At 37.6% G+C, this 18058-nt stretch overlaps 1 protein-coding gene across 1 annotated transcript in view; it reads left to right on the top strand.

The window, feature by feature from the left end:
* Positions 1-17578, top strand: part of LOC109098739 (ephrin-A2-like) — a 126301-nt gene extending 108723 nt beyond the window's left edge. The window contains exons 2-4 of the mRNA XM_042734482.1: positions 4893-5185; positions 11432-11497; positions 14556-17578. Of these exons, the coding sequence (XP_042590416.1) occupies positions 4893-5185; positions 11432-11497; positions 14556-14674 (478 nt within the window). The 3' untranslated portion in view covers positions 14675-17578. The remainder of the gene's footprint in view (positions 1-4892; positions 5186-11431; positions 11498-14555) is intronic.
* The last annotated feature ends 480 nt before the right edge of the window (positions 17579-18058 follow it).

Here is an 18058-nt window from a genome sequence, read left to right as displayed (position 1 = left end):
AAACGAGAGTGGTTTGGTCTGATTAATTGAAGTCCCGTGGGGATGATAGCGGCTGAAGACTGAACCAAAGACCCAAAGAGCCCCAAATTCCAGAGATAGATTTCTGCACACATACATTCCTCCAGATGGGAAGAGAAAGAATCTTAGCACAGGTTTTGCACCAAAGGCACACATCACAATTAAATTTAATTAGGAATTTTAGAAGCAATCAAGGACATATTTAATGAAACAAATGAAACAAAGCTTTCAAGGACGTATTTAATGAATCAAAGTACATCAAGAGAAGTTTATAATATGGATATACTGCATGCTTCAGTGGTTCTTTGCTTCACCATAATTCCACAATTTTCCTACTACATCAGCTGCTTTTTAGTGTTCTTGAGTTGGCTACTTGGTTCTTTAGAAGTTAAAAATATTTTGTTAAAATATATTTTTGTATAAAATATGTGTTAAAATTGTAACAAAAAAATAAATAAATATTGATTTTAACATTATAGGTTCTTCAGATCTGTTTCTGGGTTCCTTTCAAATGAACTTGTGTTACAGGAGTTAATTTCTCTCAGAATTTTCTCCTAAAATAAAACAAGCAACTGGGACAGTTGTAGACATAACATTACTATTACATGACAAATGTGATCCCAGTTTGATTTTTTTTTTTAAAAATCTTTTATGAAAAGTGTGATATTAAGGGTCTAATTCTTAGGGTAGAGTTCTGAGGAGCAGAATACGAGCAAAAGTCCTATTTTGTTCTCCATTCAACTTCATTGTTATCCTACAATTATGATATCTACTGTGTGATTTTTCTTGCTTAGGAGAAAAGGATAAAAGAAAAAAGTTATTTGTAAACCTAAATAGGTTATTTTTGGGATCAGGATGTAAAAGCTTTTTGGGTTCTAACTGGATTGTAGACATGATGAAAATATCCCACTGTGAATGGGAGGCTATACAGCTCATTTAGAGCTGATATGAGATCAGGTGTTGATGTAGCGGTGGAGGAAGAGTTCAGGGAGGTCTGATCAGGCCTGTGCTCGGAAGACTCGAGGTGGAAGTAGACCAGTGACTACAGTGTGATTGATGAAGCGAGCTCACCTAACTGCATGCATTAGCTCTCTCTAAACATTCTGGGCTCACTTATTGATATTTCCATCTGTCATCTCCCCCCCTCCGCCACCAGCCACCGGCTGTAAGGTCATTTTTTATACCAAGATACTTTTGAATCAAAGGGAATGACGTGTTGCCTCAGTGTGTCGGATCATTTGGCCGACTCCAGATTTAATGACATCTGGGAGTGAAAGGGGGGACAGGGCATTGATATTGATTTGTTAAGGCGTAATGCACCGTATGAATCTGAAAGAGATATGCCTGACCCGCGGAATGTGTAGTAATGATAACGCACTTTGCATTAAAGGACCGCTAACACATGTTTTTATGGCAGGGTGATTAAATTTAGAGCTCCGTAAACATCAGGAGGGTCCTATGGCGGAGATCTGCTCCCATTACTCTTTGCTCGGCTCTCGATATCGTTTACTGGAAAGCCGTGATTAGAGGCAAGATGACACAAAAATGCATAACAAGAAAATAAGACAGAGTACACGCATCTCCGGAGAGAACGAAGCATTTTCCCCTGCCAGGGAGAGAAATATCGAAGTGCTCTTTGCTGAGGCGGTATGAGATGAACATGGGTTGTTTTTTCAAGATGGTTTATTGAGTTCGTTGGATACAAGGCGAACTAAGACAGCATCTGTGATGTAGTCCAGGGCTGCGTTTGCCCAAAAGCATCGTAAGCTTAAAGGGATAGTTCACCCAAGAATGAAAATTCTTACCCTCATGTCTTCCAAACCTGTAAGACCTCCGTTCATCTTCAGAAAACAAATTAAGATATATATATATATTTTTTTCTTTGCATACAAAAAGTTATCTCGTAGCTTAACCGAAAAATAACGGTTGAACCCCCGATGTCATATGGATTATTTTACAGATGTCCTTGCTACGTTTCTGGACCTTGATTGTGGTAATTACATTGCTGTCTATGGGAGGGTCAGAGAGCCCTCAGAATTAATCAGAAATATCTTAATTTGTGTTCTGAAGATGAACAGAGGTCTTAAGGGTTTGGAACGACATAAGGTTGAGTAATTAATGTAATAATTTTTGGGTGAACTATCCCTTTAAGTACATCATAGACCCATTATAACCAATGAAGCTATGATCAACTTTTGGGAAACGCAGCCCAGCTCATCATTCATACAAGCTTGGAGGTTTAAAGTATTGCTGATGGCCAAAGAAGAAAGTGACATAAAAATTTTGAGAGAGGGATAAAGTCATGCATTGTGAAGGGGGTTGTTCCCTGGCTCTCGGTGATAAGGCGAGGAGATGTCTGAAGGAGCTTCAGTTTTAGCTTGTGCTGCTACAGCTGGTGTTTGGCCTGGCTTGGCCCTTTGACAGTAATTCCAGACCTAGATTAACTGTCATCTGATGCCAAATCTCACCCCAAACCCCCCGCCTACTGCCCCCTCACTCCTGGCCCCGGCCCTGCCCTTTCTCCCCTCAAAGACCTCCAGAAAACAGAGTCGTGTGATGTTCTGATTCATGTAGACAACACTCACAGTTGGCAAAGTGAAACAGCTTTTGAGTTTTCTTTATATATCATGTGATTTGATTTTTGGTGGGAGGATGTTTTATAGTTTGTCACAGTCTTTGGTTTCATTCCAAAAACCTGCCTCCAGATCATAGACGTGGTCCAAATGCAAAGACTTTTCTAAAAACTAGGAAGTTTTATGCTGCCTGCTAACTAATCTTCTTTAAAGCCAAATTCAAAAACCAGCACTTTTTTTGTGAAGTAAGTGAGTTTAGTGAGTAAAATAAATGGTGGATGAGAGAAATGAATGAAATGGGTATAAATTAAATTATGAATTAAAATTAATTTAATGAAAAATGTCGTGGTATAATCTTTTACTATCCCTTAGAAAAATAATTTTACCAAAAATGATTTAGCAGATGTGTCAGTCTCTCAGCTGGAGCCTTAACACTGGACAGAAAAAAAGGCTTTAAAATAAAGGTTTTTAAGGTTTTAACTCAAGTTCACACATAAACGTGTGTGTGTGTGTGTGTGTGTGTGTGTGTGTGTGTGTGTGTGTGTGTGTGTGTGTGTGTGTGTGTGTGTGTGTGTGTGTTTTACTATGTGTCTACAATGCATAATTTTTCTTGTAAGGTGAAAACCACATGTATAAATAGCTACGACTAGATCCTATCAAAATGAGACTGGTTCAAAAACCTTCCTTGTACAACATTTTTATTAAGTCAGCATCAGTATTATGGATTAATGGAATAATATTTTATTATCTCTTAAAAATCATTTTAACAAAACTGCTTCACTGTTTGCTGGTATTTGTCTGCAAAATCCAAGTAATGCGGTGCAATTTACATACAGAAACAGCAGGAAAAAAAAACATATAACAGGAAATTCTATCCGAGTTGACCCTTGCATCCCCATGTGTCAGGATCAATTAGCCTCTTAAAATAGAAATAATTTAACCTTTTTATGACAGTTCAAGGTTAATTCAGGTTGTAAAATGTCATGTGGTGCAGTTGCCCCAAAAATGTGTATATTTATGAATAAATAATGCATGATTTTCGTGGAAATTTATTTTTATTTTTGACAGTTTTGGAAAACTATAGATGTAAGGGAAATATATTATTACTTTTTCCTTTATGGTTACACTACATGAAATACTTTTTAATATATTGTTTCATTCTAGCATCGTCTGTATTTTTATAAAGCACGGGTTGCTGCCTACAGTATGTAGGAAATTTCAAATCTGTCGTTTATGAGATTCCATTCCAGTATGAATGTAGGCAGGTTTTAGCACAGACCTTTTGTGTGTAGGCTTTTGTTGACCCTGTGTTTCTTTTGATTTCATCTCGTCTTTGTTTCCCTTTGATATTCTCTTAAATTGGATGAAGCACCCTGGTATGGCTTCTCATAGTGTGAACACTTGATTTGAGTTTGCTGTCTTATGTTCTGTAGTGTCTGTAGTGAAGGGGGCTGCTTTGATGGTTTGGAAGATGGAGGATGGAGCAGGTGTGTCAACCGCACTGGTGACAGACCATTAGAGTCTCTCGGCTGGAGCCGTTAGATCTTATTCATGTAATCTTCACACTGTGGACAGAAAAAAAGGATCTGAAGAACTCAAGTTCACACACGTTCATGTGTGTGTTTTGCTGTGTCTGTGTCTACAATACATCCTGTTTTCTTGTGAACTGCAAGGATTCATATCAGTATCAGTAAATAAAAAGGCTTCATAATATTCAATATCAGAAAAAAAACATGGTCATACATGTGACTTAAGGGTGAATAAACTGACTTGAGGTGAGTGAGTGAATGAAGCCAGAATTTTAATTTTCAGGTGAACTATCCCTTTAAGTGTCCGAATGCTTTTTAGTACCTCTGCATTAGACTGCACATGAAGTCACAGTTCCACCGAAGTAGCTGCAGTTTCTGCGTCTCGAGTCGTACCTTCCTGCAGGTGCTCAATTTGTGTCTAAATTGCCCCAGCCAGCAAACTCATTTCAGAAGAGCTGGGCTGAAGCCAGACCATGTGAAAACCCTTAATGAAGTGGCTTTCTCTCTCTGAAGCCCTGTCAATCTCAGCTCATCCACTTCCACTTGGTCATTCCAGTCAGTTTGGCCCTTAGCGCCAAGCCCCCCTCGACCAATCCCATCCTGTCACATACAACATGGAAAATATCTGCACTATGAGTGACAGGGGCTACTAGCAATTTCTCCTTCGAGTTTTGTGTTAAAAGATGTTATGTTCTCAATCTTTGGCCTGTCATTGTGAGAACTTTTACAGTTTTGTCGATCTCAACTAAGTTGTTTGTCTTTATTTCCTCAGATTCTTGCATGGTGAATACACAGTGGAGGTGGCCATCAACGACTACCTGGACATCTACTGTCCGCACTATGAGGACCATCTTCCTCAGGAGCGCATGGAGCGCTACATCCTTTTCATGGTCAACTATGACGGCTACACCACCTGCAACCACCACATGAAAGGATTCAAGCGCTGGGAATGCAACCGCCCAATGAGTCCGAATGGGCCCCTTAAGTTCTCAGAGAAGTTCCAGCTGTTCACACCCTTCTCTCTGGGCTTCGAGTTCCGCCCAGGTCATGAATACTACTACATCTGTGAGTAACCACCTCCCTTCTTACTCTAATTCTTCAACTTCGAACCCCTCATCTGCGTTTTCCTGTGACCAGGTGTCAGTATGGCCCCAGGGTGCAATCATTCATTGAACGAATGGTTCTTGGGTTACAGGAACTGGGGTGTAGAGGGTAAAGGAAGACTCGATAAGGATGGCCAGACTTCACAACAACATCTGATCAATAACGTGCCACACAGTTCTGTCTGCTGAAACCTGTTATTTGGTCTCTAGAGACCTATGGCTGAATGCACAAATAAAATACATACCAGTCCATCTTTGGTTAATGCTATAATGATATGGTTTAGAGAACCGAACACAAAATGTAACTGAAACTTAAAATTACAGGTTGCACATCTTGAATTTACATCTGTTGAATAAATCTGTTATGCACAATTTTGTATATAGAGCAGGATATTGTTTGTAAATGGCTGGCTCATCTACAGTAGCTGTGTTTTACCAGAGTAAACAAACATTAACACGAATCTCCTGAAGTTTCCCTGATTAGACATTGCAAGACTAACACTCAATTTTTGATTCCCTCTCGATTTTTGTGTTATTTCCATGGGGTTTGTTTCTGTTTGTTTTCTTGATTTGATGAAGATTGAAGGAATGGGTCTCCACCTAATAAAAAAAAAGTTATTTATTTAAAATACATTTATTTAATAGTTGTAATGAACCATTATTTGGAGTACTACTTGTGCACATTTCTTATTATTAAACCTAAAATGTGTTTTAACGTCATTGTTGATGAGGATTGTGTGATCTTTGAATAATATCTGCTTTTAAATGCAAGATATTTAAAGTGTATCTAAAGTATACTTGCAATAGTTCCACTTTAGCACAATCAAATATACTTCAGTATATCTTTAGTTGGACTTCAGCACTACTTCCACACAATTAAAGTACATTAAGTACAAAATTAGTTTTTCCAATTTAGCAGACTTTAAGTATATCAGTTTAGTATAATAAAAGTACAATTGCAGTGTATTTTTATTAAGCACATAAATATGTAAATGTATTTGTAGTATACTTTGTCTTAAATAAATGTATTTTAAATACATTTTAGTATATTTATTTTTCACTAGGGTTAAAAGGGATAATTCACCCAAAAAATTAAACTCGTCATGACCATCTTGTGATTCCAAACCTGTATGACATACTTTCTTCAATTGAAAATGGAAGAGAAATTTAACAGAATGTTCATACTGTATACAATGAAAGTGAATGGGGACAAAGGGCTGTTAAGAAAATGACTAATTATTAGAACCATAATTATTGTGTCATAATATTGCGTTATAATGTGTCATACAGATTTGGAATGAGATCAGGGTCAGTGACTGAATTGTAATTTTTACAAATACAGTTATGTTACATTTTCACTGAAAATATCAAATCCACTGTGCATTACCAAGAACTAGCCAGTCTTTTTGACTCAAACTATTGTTCATGTGTCCACGTTAACACATTTCTGCACAGTAGGAAGCTTTGTCTCTATAAAACTGTTGTTTATGTTGCATTTTGGTGCAACGTGCCCGGAGGACTACTCTTTTCCAGTACTGGCCTCTTTAAACATATAAAAATGGTTTAAAAATCAACTATACTGTCATTTAAATGTCTGCCACGCTCTATTGCATTTGTTGAAGTCATGTTTGGTGCAGTTGGAGGTGGAGACGTTTATTATAGCGATTTGAATGTCTAGGACTTTAATCAGAGGAGTCGAAGCAGAAAGTCCAGTTCTAGTAAAGTCACTTGGGAGCAGAGTTTGGCAGTGTCCTGGTGTCTCTGCCTGATGAAAATGTCAATTTGTTGAATGGTATGTGCACTATTAGCCATGCACTTTGCCGCTCTGAGTGAGATCAGTGCAAAACCAGTTACCAAGGCCATCATGCGTAACTGTCCAAATTATGCTGATTGGTCAAATCATATTTAACAGAAGGATCCTGATGGGGGTAATTGCATCCACAGCTTCTGGGGTGCCAGCCATTACCATTTTTCAGATAACAGCTAAAAGCCATTAACCTGGAGGAGGAGTTTTTGGCTTGGGATGGTGCCTGGACGACAGTCCTGACACCTCGTCCTCCTGAGGCAGCCCGCCCACCGCCTCAAGGTCAGACCTTCGCCCGGCCGGACAAATCGAGTGGGGTTCTGATTTATCCTGTTCTTTCGCTCTCACTTGCATGACAGGGAGGAATTTGCCGGGGTGCATCTGTCCCTGTTTCACTAATGGTCTTGTGAAAGGTGTCCTTTGGCCTGATAAAAAGGGCTCCCGCTGGGCACAGGCAAAAGGAAAAGGCTCAGGGCACCACGCAGGATGCATTAATGAGGCAATTTCTCCTCTTTTTTGTTTTTCTCCCCCTCTTTTTTAGTCTCACTCATGCTTTTTTCTGTATATGTGTGTGTGTGTTTATTCCAACTTTCAGAAGGGAGAAGGGACTTTGAGAGCAAAGTTTTCATGTGATAAAAGAGTGCAGCTTTTTATTTTAAATGAATGCAGCTCATTATGTAGAACAGCATGATTTCTACCACTCGCCATGCTTGCCGTGTCCCGGGTTGCCTTAGAACTGGCCCTGTGCCCTCAGAGCTCGGCAGTTCAGAGGTTTGGGGCTCAGGGGGACCCAACCTGTAGCTCCCCTCATGGCTATAAACCTTCCATTGTGTGTCGGGACACCTGATCCTGAAAGCATAGTCACACAAATTGCTCTTTTGAAAGCTAAAAGCACATTTGTCCTAATAATCGCTGAAGACTCATTTCTAATGGTTCGTGGCCATCTGTTGTATCTAACAGCCTAAGATTTAGAGGCCAGAAATACAGAGCAGGCTTTAAGGTTAAGTATGAAAATCTGAGGGCTTTCTGTCCTTAAAAGAGTAGTATTATCTTTTTTACTACTCTAAAAAAGACGTTAACTCATCAACACCTCATTGTCTTAAATGTCTTGCAACCGATCACATCAATGTTTGAATATGCTGAAAGTGAAAATGAGATTTGATAGCTGTGGCAGACAGAAATGTTTGTCTTTTCCTTTACACAAAGCTATTGTGTGGCTTTAGGACACTTTGAATATAGCGAACAAGTCCTATGTCCTACTTTTATGGTACTTTTGGTACTTTCATTTTTAAAGCTTGATAGTGTAGCTTCAGTTACACTTTCACTGAATGGAAAAGAGCAGCTCACTGAAGAAGATGAAAAGAGTTTGGGTGAGTAAACAGGGACAGATTTTCATTCTTGAGTAAACTATTCCTTTCATTTTAGTGTGATTTGAAAATGTGCTGCTCGTTTGACCCAAAGCAGGCACAGAGTGGGTATCGCTTCAAATATCATGGCTGTCCAGGAAATGTGGTGGGCGTCACAGAACTGTCGCCAAACCAGCGGGGCGTCCCAGACCTTCCTTCCATCCATGGGACGTTGTCACCCCTTTGCGAGGGGAAAACGGAGACACAGAAGAGGGTCAATCAAAGAAAAAAAGAAAGGAAAGAAAGAACCCAGGGTTCAAAGTTTGCACTCGAGGCCGGGTGTTTCTTATGCCTGTCCTGAGCTGTTTTTAATGCAGTCCGGCCTATCGCTTGGTGCGAGACCCGCTATTGTGCACCTTTTGTTCCAGACAGCGGCCTGGGCTGAGAAGTACTTAGTCTGGCTATTCATCAGACGAGGCTGCTCCTCCTCCAGAGAAGTGTTTGGCTACTATCAATATTGTTGCTGTCATGGCCCCTGGGGTTATGAGGCAAAGGGCTCTGCCACGGGGTTACGGGGGGGTGACCGAGGCTTAGTTTGGTTATCCCACAACAATAGAGGATGTCCATCACCTTTGGGTCGACCCCGCCTCGACCCACCGGAGAGGGTGACTGAGTGAATGGCAACTGTGACATTCTCACAGGCCTGTGTGCTTGAATACAGCAAATGGGAATTTCAGACACTCCCAACACACACACACACACATACACACAGTGTGCCAGATCTCTGATAGCCCTCTGTTCATACACACAGAAAAAAAAAACGTTATCTAAAACATCTAAAATCTCTTTTGTTTTGTCACTTTTCTTTATACATGCTTAATCATAGCATAAGTTTATTTTATGAGGTTTTTTTTTTTTTTTTTTTTTGATAATTTCTTAACTAAAATGGTGAAATGTGCCATTTTTTAAATGTTAAAATTTTCTTTTATCCCACAGAGTGAGCCAAGGTAAACAGTTTGTTGGTTGGTTCCCCTGAAAAGTGTAAACACTGTGTCTCTGAGGCACTTTCAGAACATTTCTCTGTTTGTTTGAGAATTCCAACCAACCCTACATAGCAACAGTTATGAACAATGAACAGACTTCGCAGTCAAATAGAAACATTTTGTAACATCAGAAATGTCTTTACTCTCATTTTTGATGAATTTAATGCATTTTGGCTCAACCAATTTCATGAGTTTGAGGTAGATCTATTAGTTTCCTCTGACCAATAAAAGATGGGGTAGGAGTCTTTGAGAAGCCTGTTTGAAAAGAATAGGTTTTTTTTCATTCCAGTTGGTGACACAAGTAGTCTTAATACTTAAATACTTAAAAGAAAACCATAGTATTACTGTTGTATATGTAAAAAAAAAAAAAAAAAAAAAAAAGTATTACAATGCTACTTTTTGGTACTTTTTTTGTTTAGTATTCTTTTTGTTATATAAAATGCAGTATAAAGGAATTGTCTGAATTACAAAGTAATTTCTGTTGTCCATTAAACTAAAATGTAAGCTTAGATTTTGAGGTATTTTTTTAACAGCATGAGAACACCATGTGCCAATTTTACGTCCACACACTTAAGAACACCTGTTAGAGCAGAATTCACCCAAAAGAAGCTTTTGTGCAGAACACATCAGCTCTCCATTAGCTGAGCCGCTGAGTGATTTGTGGTAATTGCTAAAGGAATTTTTATGTATCTGAAGAGCAGACAGAAAAATGTTTCATGGCAAAAATCATGATTTGTTTTCCATTTGCGATCTTAAAAAATTAGCCAAAAATCCATTTGTTTGCTTTTGAAGGAGATGAGGGGAAACGAGCGCCAGAATGAAGTTACACTTTCAATGGAGAACTGACTCAAAGTGCTTTCTCTCATCCATGTGTAGCGTGTGTGTGTGTGTGTGTGTGTGTGTGTGTGAGGATGAGAGAGAGAACGAGTGAGTGACTCACATGGCAGAGTAATGGAAATTTGTTCATTGCTCTCCAGGCAGATGTTTTGTCTGGTTCAGAGAGTACAACTGCTCCTGGTTGCCATGGTGTCAGCAGACATGGCTTTACCAACGAGACTGAATCTCACGTGTGTTTACCATCAAAGCAACACATGGCCTTCGTCTTGACTTTTTCTATTTTGCAGTGCTATAAAGCACAACGGTACGGTTTCTGAAGTAAAAAGTAAAACTCTAACAGGAGGGACTAACTGGGCCATGCTAACCTGAATAACCTATATATACACTGAAAGCTTGTGATTGATGAGAATCTTTTTTTTTTTTTTTTTTGATAGAAGTGTCTCATCCTCACCAAGGCTGCATTATTTGATGAAAAAGAAAAGAAAAACAGCAACATTGCAAAATATTGTTACAGTTTAAAATAAATGTTTTCTATTTGAATATTTGTGTTTTGGAATAAATATTTCTTATTATTATCAATGTAGAAAATAGTTAATATTTTAAACCATGGTACATTATTTCAAAAGAGCATTCACATTTTGTAACATAATATAAAATCTTTTTTTTTTTTTTTTTTTTTTTTATAAAGTCATTTTTGATCAGTTTAATGAATCTTTGGCTTGCTGCAATAAAAGCATTAATTAAAAAAAAACAGACCCTAAACTTTTTTATTTAAATTTATTTCAGAATAAACTTAGTAATTAGTAGCACTTTCTTTGATTCAATTACATCATTTGCAGTGTGTGATGAGTACTGTAGATAATTCTTTAAATAATTTAAGTAGACACATTTATTTATTTATTTTTTTGTCTGATTTTAATTTCTTTTCATCAGAGTTTATAACACTGTGCTCAGAGCTCCTTACTGAAGTTTTTTTTTTTTAATCCCTATGGAGAAAATGAATGGGAAAAAAATACTTGTGTTGTGCGGTTGGCTTAGTTGGCCGCTCTGTGGTTTAGGTCAGCCATTCGGATATTATACTTTAAAGCCATTTCTAAATATATCACGTCATATCACATAGATCTATCGCTCTTTAAGGAATATTAACAGTAATTGTCATTTTCTCTGTGTCTCTACAGCCTCACCACACCCCAACCTCGGTGGGAAGCCGTGTTTGAAGCTGAAGGTGTACGTCAAGCCTACCAGTAAGTATATCCCAGTGTCGGCTCTCTGTCCATTTGTGTTATTTATGGTCATTCTTGCAAATCAGTACCAGGAACCTCACGTCCCAGTCCTCGTGTCCCGCTTGATTTAACCCAGCAGGTCAACCCTGGGAATTCTAGGGACACCTGTATTAACTCCAGTGATGGGTGAAATGCTTAGCTTTGTGTAGCCTTCGTTCCCATCGCTCTAGACCTTCACTGATGACTAAGACAGCTTGTTTTATGGGGCCGAAGGTTTTATGGGGCCGATCATTCATGATACCAGAAACGGTGGAACGATAGTGTTGCCCCTCAGGGGCACTCACTGTAGGAAGCTATTCATCTCACACAGGCCAGATAACAATCAAGAACGGTGACCTGCAACTAATCAAGCTAAGCAGGTCCGGACGCTAAGAGACCTGCAGGGGTTCCCACACACGAGCCACCGACACCAGGATAGCCTGCAGTTAAACAGAGGCCTCACCACAGGTAGACGTACCAGCTATGAGTAACACCGCTTAAATCTTTCTCCTTCGTGACTGCGACGTTCACTAAGCCAGGCTTTAATATACAGCCTTTGCATGTATCTCATCTAGACCTGTTCAGCATCAAGAAGGACTTCACCCTGGAAAATGGTCAGAAGTAAAACATGGGTATGCTGCATGAGGTGGACGTGAAAAGCTGGAGAGAGACACTTTTAAACACTTAATGACTGGTAGATGTCATGTAGTTACAAAGTTACTTGTAATCAGCAAAATGTCTAAACTGGGATCACTTAATCTCACTTAAAGACATTTTGTCATCATTTACTCATCCTCATGTCGTTCCAAACCTGTATGATTTTCTTTCCTATGTTGAACAAAAGAAGATATTTTAAAGAATGCTGGTAATCAAACAGTTGATAGTCCCCATTGACTTCCTTAGTATTTCTTTCCCTTCAGTGGAATTCAATAGGGACCAACAACTGTTTGGTTCTTCAAAATGTTCAAAACATCTTCTTTTATGTTCAGCAGAAGTTGATACAGGTTTAGAACAACATGAAGGTAAGTAAATGAAGAGTAAATGATAAACTTGTTCAAATTGATTTAACCAAATAAAACGTTGTAACATTTTCCTTTACAACTTATATCAGTGTACACATCTGAATGTTTGTTTGTTTATCTTTTGCTGTTTGAGCAAATGGGAATGCAAAAAATATATTTGAAGTACTCTTCCATCCACTGCTCTTCAAGTTAACCCAACTATGATGACTTCCACTGCTGAGAAACCCGGAAATGTGAAAAAGGTCAATTGACTTCTTTTTTCCATACTGTGGAAGTCCATGGGCACCAGAAGCTGTTTGATTAACCACATTTTTAAAAATGTCTTATTTTGTGTTTAACAGAAGAAAGAAAGTCATACAGCTTTGGAATAACATGAGAGTAAGAAAATGATGGCAGAATTTTCACTTTGTGTGAACTATCTCTCTAAATCGAAACTTTTTCAAAACCATATGAGACCAACATAAATGCAAAGAGTATATTTCTAAGAACTCTAAAAATGTGCAGTTTGAGGTTCCATCGTGTTTATGAAATCATTAAGAAATTTTAATCTTAATCACAATTATAATTGTTAAATTCCTCACAATTCCCACCCCTATTTTCCAGAGTCATCATTTAGGGGTCGTGCAAGTTTGGAGGAGCAGCCTCAGCTCATATGACAGCCCATTAGCGTGATGTAATTGTTAGCAAACAGAAGTGTTCCAGAGAGCAGTTCAGACAATCACATGCAAATTGAAATAACGATTCACCTCTCACTCTATCATTTATCTGTTTACAAGAGCACTCGTGACTCCATCCAGCTTCTCAGAGATAATGTACACTGCCTTTCACAGCGATTAGTTCTCATGAGAGTGTGAGAGTCAAAAACTGACTGAAATTTAGTTGATTGTTCAAATTCCAATTCACTGTTCTCAACGTTTGTCCACCGTCGGGCTTCAGAGGTATAGAAAGTTGTTGCAAAAGCCGAATATCGTTTCATGGGGAGTGGGCTTTGGGGTGTTTTCATGAAATATTTATATGTGCATATCCAGGATGGAGAGTAGCGAAAAGAACAACAGATGCCTGTCAGAGAAAAGCTTTATCATCCACCATGACCCCTCCATGTCTTTGTTTATTTTCCTGCTCTCTGACGGGGTGGAATCCTAGTCTTGTTGTGGACACAAGGGTTAATCTAAACCCCAGACCCCATTTTAATGTCTGTAGGGATCAAGGAAGGGAATTGTTGGACCTGAGACAAAAGCCCAATGAAAGGCAGGCTGGGAAAAAGTGATAGGATGGGCCAGGGGCTAGAGGAGGCGGCAATGAGGGAGTAAAGAATGCAGAGCCTTTACACTGAAGCTCTGTCTCATTTTTCATGTAGACAAGATGAAGATGTCCAAATCTGAGTGAAAATAGAATGTTAAAGGTGTGATGAGACAGGGATTCTTGTGACAGATCTCTGACTAATAATAAAATATATAAAAGATGTTGTTTGTAAAGAAGCATAATTACATTTACATTTACATTACATTTAGTCATTTAGCAGACGCTTTTATCGAAATGAGGACAATGGAAGCAATCAAAAACAACAAAAGAGCATAATGTGTGTTAAATTAGAAAGATGCAACATAGAAGGTATATAATGTTAAAAAATATTAAATATATTTTAAATCTAGACTATAAAACTATATTGCCTATATGCATATATGTACACACACTTTTCAAAATGCATAAAGTATTTTTCAAAAGTACTCTGTATTTCTACTGATCATAAATCATAACCAAATTACAATTAAAAAAAAAAAAAAAAAAAAACTTTTTTAAACCAAATCATATGATCTGTCCCTGCAATTAATATTTCCTATGATCAGAAAAGAAAACATAATCCTTTGTGATTGTTTTCTAGATTTTCTAGGTGATGTTTTTTACTGTAATTAATGTGGCGGAGACAGGAAGAGGCAAAGGTGCAACAGTAACAAAAATGATGGATTATAATTATTAATGTACAATCGTTTCTTTTTTTCTTTTTCTTTCTTTGTCAGATGACTCTCTGTATGAGTCTCCAGAGCCGTTCCTGACAGATGACTCCAGCGGTGGTTGGGCATTAACGCCCAGTCTGTGGCTCATGCTTCCGCTGCTTCTGCTCCTGTGTCCCTCATAGCATTATCACCCTCTGAGCATGACCACGCCCACCCAACCTGCTTCGCCCCACCCCGCCCCGCCCCGCCCCTTCATGCATCACACTGACACGCCACGCCCCTTCAGCTCTGGAGTCCAACCAACAGACGTTGATATGGATTTTTACCCAGCCTGCAACCCTGCAGGACAGCCGCTAACCAGCCCTCATTTGCAATGACAATTATGCCCCACCCAAATGCCCAAATTCGGGCATTCCTGCATCAGCTCTCTTGCTTGACTGACAAAAGACAGTGAATTGGCCAGCTTTTTTGAGAGCGCTCTACTTTTCTGCCAACATCCTACCATCATCTGCGTGTCAGGAGACAGATTCAACCGACTGCCATCTGAATCGCTCTGTTTGTGTGCGTTAACCACCTACCTGAGCCTTCACTGTCATCTGAGCTCAATTTTCACGTTTGTGAGAGCGTGTGCTCGTGTTGATGCTCTTGTGTTTGTGCTCGTTGGTGCGCGTATGCCGATGTTTGCATATGAACAAATGTACAGAGCAGTCACAGTCAAAATTACAAAATTACAAAATTACTAGAAAAACTTGTTCCATTTTTCATTGAGAGAAGAAGACACTTATATCTGTGAATCTGCCAAAGACACTACTACAATAAACTTTTTTAATAAAAGGAGTGGGGAAATACTGGCATTGGTAGGCGATTACATGCAACCATGGAACATTTCAGGCTTTTAGAGTCATGGGAGGGGAGTGACAGACAACGTAGATTTTTCTATTATTATCTTTTTTTTTGTCATACAAAAAGAAACAAGAAAACAAGAATGTGTAATAGATAAAAAAAAAAAAAAAACCTTAGCTAAAAATGGCCTTTTTTCACTGGTGCTTAATCTGAAATGAGCTTGTCTGTCCTGAACTGCAAAAAGATCATTTTCTTAGTTATTATTTTTGACTTGTTTTCAAGTAAAGATATTAAAACCTTTGCAAACCAAGATTCATTTATTTGGGGGGGGGGGGGGGTAAGATATATTATTTCAAATAATAGTCTAACATTGAGTGACATTTTATCTACCCTATTAGAAAATTATGGAGCCCCTGAAGTGACCTTTGTTAAAAAAGAATAAATAAAAAAAAGACAAGAAAATGAATAAAACATTTTCTTGTTTTGTCACACAATAGAACAACAGTTTTTCTCAGTCATATGTCAAGTGAACTGAAAATGTTCATGTTTTTGTGCAGAAGTTTTACACATATTCATAAGTGTTTACAAGATTTTTTTGTACATACAAAAAACTTTCTTAAAACACATAGAAATGTTACTCCTGCAAAAGTTTCTTGTGCACATTGCAAACAAAACAAACAAAAAAAATCTGGTCAGTTCATTTCATTGTGTATATGAAAAAGTATTTTTTGTATGCATGTATCACTGAAAAAAAAATAGTGTAGGATTTACTTTGAAACAAATTTCACTCAGAAACTGTTAGAAGTCACAAACGAGAAGCAGATTTTGAAGTAGAAAAAATGAAATACTTTTTTTTTTTTCATAATTTTTTTTTACAATTTTGAAACATTTTTTTTTTTTTACAATGTAGATGCTTTTTGTGGCACTTTAGGGGCTCCATAGCAAATAATAATCTTTTTTGTTTGCTTGTTTGTTTAAGCATAAATCTGACAAAATTTTGTGAGGTTTACATATAAGAAAAAATATTTATTTTTCCAAAATAATAATAATAATAATAATAATAATAATAATAATAATAATAATAATAATAATAATAATAATAATAATAATAATTCAAGAGATATAAATTGGAAAAAAAATAAATAATCAAATTATTATCAAATAATAATCTTACACTGAGTGACATTTTATTTTCCCTTTTGGAAAATGATGGTCTTAATATCTTACGCAAACATACACAAGACAAAAATACAGATTAAGAGAATGTATTTCTGCAGTCTATACAGTGCCATGTGGAAGAGGGGATGTCTGTGTCGAGAAAGTGTTTGTTGTCAGGTCAGCTTTCTAACTTTGGTCCTAGCCTGTGTCGCTCTCTGTATCTGCCTCTCTCTATCTCTCTCTCTCTCTCTCTCTGTTTCTCTCTTGCTGTCATTTTTGAATGTGGTCCGTTCTATGTGCCGCCCCGTCACGCAAAGATCTCCCACACTTGCACTTGCTCCCTTTATCCGTGCTGAGGAGGACTGCTGAATGAGAGGCCTCAGGACCCTGAGCGCCCGGTCCCTGTGACATCGCTGTGACATCACAGGCTTTGGTGTAAAGACTGACGGACCGAGGCCTTGCACTGCAACTAGAAACGCTACATGAGACTCCATATGAGGGATTCAAAATCCACATAGCACTTCTGCTTTTGAGACAATTTCATGAAAAAAAAAAAAAGAACAGAAAGGAGATACTATAAAGATGTGGGAATATTTGTGCGTTGGAATTGTTTTGTGACTGTAAAAATATATGTCATGAAGATTTCAAGGCAAGTCGGCATGGATCGTATAAGAGAGCGAGCAATGTTTTTTAAATGTTTGTTGGAACTTTTATATTTTACTTATTCCTGTGTTATTTTTAACTTTTCAAAAGAGCAGCAGAAATTATTCATATGTGATATGAAATTATAATGTAGACCCTTGAATTATTAGAGCAACGATGGTACCAGTTCTGCAGTTACATGAGTCTAGACGAGTCAGATGTTGCTGTTGTTGTTGTTGTTGTTTCCTGCTTGTATCACGATGCATTCTGGTACATGTAGTCCTGAATTTTTTTTTCTCTCTCCAAGTGTTACTATGAGATTATTTTTATTTGTTAATCATGTGGATAAACATATTTTGAGTTCATATAAAATGTTCAAATGCTCTTGCAAAGGACAACTACAAGAAAAAAAGGAAAAAATGAAATAAAGCTTTTTTGTTTAATTTACAGTCTTTTTTAACCATCAGGAAATGTGAGTTTGTAGGCTTTAACTCTGAGTGGAATGACATTCTTTATTTATTTATTATTTATTTAATTTTTTTTAATGCTAGGGTGCATTAAAATGATCAAAAGTGACAGTAAAGAAAAATTTCCATTGCAAAATAAAGGCTGTTCTGCTGAACTTTTTATTCAGCGAAGAATCTTTAAAAAATAAAATCAACATAACCAATCATCATAACTCTCAACATTGATAAAGATTAGAAATGTTTCTTAAGCAGGAAACCAGCATATTAGAATTATTTCTGAAGTTACACTGAAGACTGGAGTAATTTAGACTCTTACAGATTGGAGTAAAAAGACTGAAAATTTAGCTTTGCATCACATGAATTATTATTATTTTTTTTATATATTACTAATATATACATTTTTAATATAAAAAATTGTTTGTTTTAAATTGCAATATTTCAAAATACTACTGTTTT

This window comes from Cyprinus carpio, chromosome B11, assembly GCF_018340385.1.
Source record: "Cyprinus carpio isolate SPL01 chromosome B11, ASM1834038v1, whole genome shotgun sequence".
NCBI classification, from domain to species: Eukaryota; Metazoa; Chordata; class Actinopteri; order Cypriniformes; family Cyprinidae; genus Cyprinus; species Cyprinus carpio.
Note: the sequence above shows the minus strand (reverse complement) of the source record. Positions and strands in the feature narration are given on the sequence as shown.